General features: G+C 38.4%; 1 protein-coding gene across 2 annotated transcripts; it reads right to left on the reverse strand.

Annotated features, from left to right (window-relative positions):
* Positions 1-3,699: 3,699 nt before the first annotated feature.
* On the reverse strand, positions 3,700-5,630 carry LOC120245134 (olfactory receptor 52M1-like). 2 transcript variants are annotated; one of them, XM_039252052.1, is made up of 2 exons: positions 5,499-5,630; positions 3,700-4,542 (listed from the first exon to the last, which is right to left on the reverse strand). In XM_039252052.1, exons 1-2 carry the CDS (start codon positions 5,523-5,525, stop codon positions 3,700-3,702), a joined length of 870 nt encoding a protein of 289 aa, XP_039107983.1. In that variant the 5' UTR covers positions 5,526-5,630. The 2 variants fall into 2 exon arrangements, with proteins under 2 accessions (XP_039107983.1, XP_039107982.1); XM_039252051.1 differs by lacking the exon at positions 5,499-5,630 and having other exon boundaries at positions 3,700-4,653.
* Between the last annotated feature and the right edge of the window lie 331 nt (positions 5,631-5,961).

Consider the following 5,961-nt stretch of genomic DNA (forward strand, 5'->3'; position numbering starts at 1 on the left):
ATCCAGTAGAGATGGTCATTTCCCATGGTCACACTGTGAAGAAGAATCATAAGTATAGAATAGGATGTATTTGGGGTCAGAGGTCAGGTGAGGAATAAGGAAAGAGAAAGTCCTCTTTTATGTAACTGCCATGGTAGCAATCTTGTAAAAACACACCCATCTCCTACTGCAATTTTAAATTTAACACAAGGAAAGAGGTGACAAAAACTGGGAGAATTTTAAAACCTGTATCAGACTAAACTATAAATTGGAATGGACTAAGATATTATTAAAGTTGATTGGATTTTGTTGGAAGTGCTATCTGCTATAGCTCAATTTGGTTTTATTTTTACTGTAAGCCCCATGTTGGATCATGCAGGAAAAAAAACCAATGGAACATTTTTGTACAACCGAACATGTGAATATAGGCTTTTAACTTGTTATACAAGAGATGTTTAGAGATATTTAGCCTTTTACCATCCCAAGACTAAATAAATGGATGTCACTAGTTGAAAATCCTCAGATGTATGTGAATGGGTACTGGGCAGCCAAGGAACCTAGAGGAAAGCTGGCTCTGTTGCTATGATTTTATACAGAGAAGCAAAGAACAGAAAGAATTTTCTAGAGCTGAGGCTGGTACATTCATGAGGAACAATTGCAGACATTCTATGGCTTTTCCAGAGACTTGTTTAAGTCATTCTACCTCTGGGCCTTTCAGTGTACAATAAGATTCTGTTACTATTTAAAGGCGAGTTTTTTCTTTATTTGCCAGAAATGAGGTAGGCATTTTAGATTCATTATGTCATTAAATCTATAAATAAAACCAAGAAGCTACTCTCATTACTTTCATTTTTAAAAAAAGGAACTTGAAGCTTAGATTGTGAATATATCCAAAGTCTGATAGTTATTGGTTCAGATCCATTTCTGTCTAAGGTTTTTTTTTTTTTTAATGTTTCTTTATTCTTAGAGAGAGAGAGAGAGAGAGTGAGAGAGAGCACCTGAGTGGGGGAGGGAGACACAGAATTTGAAGCAGGTTCCAGGTTCTGAGCTGTCAGCACTGAGTCCACTGTGGGGTTCGAATTTACCATCTGTGACATTATGATCTAAGCTGAAGTCTGATGCTTAACTGACTGAGCCACAGGGGTCCCTTCAGAGCCCAAGTTCTTAACCACCTTTGTCACATGACCATTTACAAAAAACTTTAAGGATGCCTCCCTCAACTTTTCCCTAGTCATTACTTTTTTTTTTTTCGGAGAGTGCAAGTGAGCAAGGGGCAGAGAGAGAGAGAGAGAGAGAGGTGGGGGATGGAGGGAGATAAACAGGGTTCATGCTCACAAACCAGTGAGATCATGACTTGAGCTGAAGTCAGATGTTAACAAATGAGCCACCCACGTACCCCACCCCATCTTCACTTTTTCCATGAAGACTTTTGCCGGCTCGAGAGGTACTTATAGTCTTTTATTCCCACCTTGAACGTGGGTGGTAGAAAAAAGAACAAAGATAAATTTCTGTGAAGGAGAAACAAGATATTGACTTTAAATAAGATGTTCAATTATTAGACTTATTTGTCATACCCCCATACTATGGAAGGATACATTCTCTTCCATCCTACTCTGAGCTCACCCCTTCATGAAAGTTTATGAAGGAGTCCAGACATGACTACATTTGACAATGGGATTAAATGCTTTACTGTAACTCAACTCACATTCCGGGTTAGATGGGTCTGGACTTTGTCATGGGTGGTTACCACTAAATGGAGTGGGAGCACGCATCCACATCCTATTTTCTCCTTTTTACTCATAATCAGTGCCTTAGGGGGATGAAGCTAGAGACCTTTGGTATTTGGTTTTGAACTACAGTAGACATAGAAGTTCATCTAGAAACATATTGTGGGGTTTTTTAGATTATTTGGCTATGAAGTTTATAGTACTAACCCTACTGTATGCAGTTCAACCCCAAATAAAAGCCCTGGATCTCCATACACATTGTTTTATGTAGCATAAATCATGGACTTCACACAATATGCCAAAGAACTATCCCATGACAAAGGTTTTTTGGTCATTCCCTTCAGTATTGGTGTCATTGATGGATTTGAATATATAATTTTTCTTAATTTTCTCCAAAGCTCAGGGTATAGTCAGGAGATAAACTTTTAGCTCTGAGCCTTCTATACTATCTTTTCATCTAAAAATATCAGTGGGTATATTTGGCACCAAAATTATGTTCATAGAACATAACTTTTCTAAAATACATGAACTTGGGTTTGGCAGTGGACTCCAGAGTCCTTGATAAGGAGATGGGGGAATGAGCAAGCCTCACCCCCAAACAATGGAGGAAAATCAGTATGCGCCAACTAAAGAGCGTTAGGCATAGGATTCTGAGGAAATAAAATATCGTAAACTATTCTGAAGTTTAGCTTAAACCCCTAGCTAGTTCCAAATTTGTGTTTTCCCTAAAAATTTGTTTGGATGATAGGAAGTTTGAATATTGTTGTGGCTTATTGTTGTTGAATATTGTTGAAATTGGCTTCCTTAAATTTATAAGTTCAAAATATTAAATATTAAATAAATAAAATATTAGATGTTTATTGAATAAATATTTAAAGTATTTATTTTTAACTTAAGATAAGTCACCTTAGATTTTGTAATGGTTTGTAAACTGAGGGTAGATGAACATTTTATATTTAAAGTCTCAAGTATTTTAGAACTAAAATAAATATACCATAATTCTGAATCACTAAAATTGGGAATTGCTTTATTTTTCATGCATTACCACAAAATTCTCGCGAGTTTCTAGTCTGAAGTAATCATCTCATTATAGAACTTCTTTGATTAACAAAAAGGATCCAATCATAACAAAATCAAGAATTTTCCAGAAGGATGTGAAGTTATTTCACAGTTTGTATCTACCACTAGGTCTTCACTTAATCTCACTTTTACTCCAATCTCTACCCAACTTCTTTCCTGCCAATAATCCCACTGTTACTTTCTTCTCTCTTTGTCATTATTTCAGTGTGGCTACTGTCCCTCATGACCATTTCAGGGCCTCCACAACAAACTTTCCTAATGTCCTTTGGGAGACGGGAAGAGGAGACCAATTAATTATCAAGAGGAGATGTGGGATATTGCATTTCCATTTATTTAAATTGGAGAATGACCTGGCTTGAGGACTAACTCCTATGGGCAGTGAGGTCCAGTCCAAGTCCTATTAAGATTTGTCACATTCATATTGCCTCTATCCTCAACAAAAGATCTTTTCTGTGGCAAGCCAAAAGGATTGGAAAAGATTGTTAATGCAGTTGAATTTTCCAAGGTCTTTACTAACAATTTGCAAATTGCCTTCAAGAAGGTATTAGAGTATAATTTTATCTTCCACAAATTGTGCAAAACATACCCCAAAGAGAAACTAGAAATCCTTTACAAAAAAATGTCGAATATAGAAATTATCCTACTTCTGTGGTTAGCATGCTTGTGTCTTATAGTTTTATGAAGTTAAATATGAAAAGGGATACTATATAAGAACTCATGGCCTGGTTTTCTCAGATATTCTTCTCTCCACTTTGAGAAAATCCATAATCAAATGGAATATATTCCAGCATTCTTCTTAGACTCTTATTTCCACAACTCAGGTAAGATCTAGTTGCATGGGTATTATTGCATTGGCTTCCCCAGTCAGAGCCTTTATGTGTAACTGTCTGTATGCCCCACAGATGCAGAACAGTTACTTGGATTGAGAACCTACCTTAACAATGTGGAGAAGTCTCTCTCGAATCTGTTTGGTACGGACAGCATAGACAACTGGGTTGAGGATGGGTGGGATGAGGAGATAGAAGTTGGCCAAAAGGATATGGATATGGGGAGGCACATCATGGCCAAAGCGGTGAGTGAGAGAAGAAACAGCAATGGGGATATAGAAGATAAGAATGGCACAAATATGAGAACTACATGTCCCTAGAGTTTTAAGCCTAGCCTCAGGGGTGGCCAATCCCATTACAGCCTTGAAAATCATCACATAGGAGGCAGTGATGGCTAATGAATCCAAGATCAATACCAGGAAGCCAATTCCCATTCCATAGAAGTTGTTGACTGTTGTGTCACCACATGCCACGGTGACTACGGCCATGTGCTCACAATAGGAGTGGGCAATGATTTGTGTCCGGTAAAGGGGCAGCCTCAGGCGAATCATCAGGGGCAGGGGTCCAATGTAGAGTACTCCACGGAGGAGGGCAGCCAGGCCCAAACGACCCACCACTGCATGAGTAAGCACCAAAGTGTGGCGTAATGGGTCACAAATAGCCACATAGCGATCAAAAGCCATGGCAAGGAAGACGCCTGACTCAACGGTGGCAAAGCAGTGGATGAAGAACATCTGGGTCAAGCAGGCATCCCGGTCAATGTTGCGGGCACCAAACCAGAAGATAGTTAGCAGTTTGGGCATGGTAGAAGTTGACAGGACCAAGTCAATGACAGCCAACATGCACAGGAAGAAGTACATGGGCTGGTGCAGGCTGCGTTCCATCTTTATCACTACCAGGATCATCACATTGCCCACCACAGCCACCAGGTACATAGAGCTGAAGGGGATAGAAAGCCAGATGTGCAGGGACTCCAGCCCTGGAATGCCAGTAAGCCAGAAAGAACTAGGCACCAAGCAGGCATTATTAGATATGAACATGTTTCAGTGAGTGAAGTATCCAGGAGATAGGAGCTCTTAGTTTTAGACTTTTATTCTTATGAGAAATATGGTCTCTGGAAACTGTAGACTATTAGATTCTGATTTTCATCTTGTGCAACTGGTGGAACCTATAATAAAGAATTCTGAAGGTCTACTTGAAGATTGGCATGTTACATATTTAAAAATTATGCATGATAACACCCAATGGTAAAGTGGAAATGGGAATGCTTATGACTTCTATTGCTAAAATACCCTAATCCACCCTAGAAGTCTTCCCAACTGGTTCATTCCCTTTGATCCAGTATTCTTGCTTTGGGAAGTACTTCCTAACAGAAACAGAAACTACAGAAAAGTTCTATGTGCAATGTTTAAATGTATATCCATGTAATGTGTCTAGCTCTGTGTCTGCATGTTTCTCTGTATAAATAGTAACATTAATAACATCAATAACATTGATTAGCTATTTGCAACTATTGATTTTATAATGAAAATTTGGAAGCAGTGTGTATTGAAAGTAAAGCATTTAAGTTATAGAACATCCACTCAATGAATTAGAATTAGGTTTATAATATTTTTAGACCTATGTATTTACAATATCCTTTTCTCTAAGGGTTTAACACTGGGTTAGTCAGCTTGTCAAATCTAATGGACTTATTCAAAGATATTTGGCACAGGATCTTATTTCTCAAAGAAAAATCTTTCATTTAAAGTTGCTCATATTTCATGGTTAAAAGATGAAGAGACAAATTCTTTAGGAAAGTTTAATAGTGTGTTATTAGAGTAAACCTATCTAAGAATCTGGGTATCTAGGAGACAGATAAAAGAAAAAGTGCATCTTTTTACAAGCATATCTCACTGGATGTTTTCCACATTACCTGATGATAGCAAATAAGAAGAATGGACAAAGAAAACAGTTGACAAGATCCTTCTTACTGACCACATCCTCTTGTTCTCTATTAAAGAGAGATAAGCACTATTTCACTGGCCATTACATGTAAAAGTCTCGTCCACTTCTTGCTCTTCTGCCCCTCAGTCATCTCCAAGAAACCAGCAATGGGTCCTATTGCTTCACATCCTCAGGGTTCAGAACCTGAGAGCATAGAGTTTAATTTGGGACTGGTCCTGTCTCAGGGTTGCCGTCCTGCTGTTTTCCATCAGATTCTCAGCAATAGGCAGCAAGTCTCAGTCTCCCCACCCTCATCACGGTAACTTTCTTCACGCAGCCATGTTTTGTTAAGAGGTTTCACCACCATTTTGGTTTTTACACAGGCATATTTCCCCAATTATCCAAGGCTCATCTCAGATCAT

Source organism: Hyaena hyaena, unplaced genomic scaffold (assembly GCF_003009895.1).
Source record: "Hyaena hyaena isolate Hyena2069 unplaced genomic scaffold, ASM300989v1 scaffold_406, whole genome shotgun sequence".
Taxonomy (NCBI): Eukaryota; Metazoa; Chordata; class Mammalia; order Carnivora; family Hyaenidae; genus Hyaena; species Hyaena hyaena.

Coding starts and splice junctions, on each gene's coding strand:
- LOC120245134 (XM_039252051.1), bottom strand. CDS start 4,653: ATGTTCATATCTAATAATGCCTGCTTGGTGCCTAGTTCTTTCTGGCTT.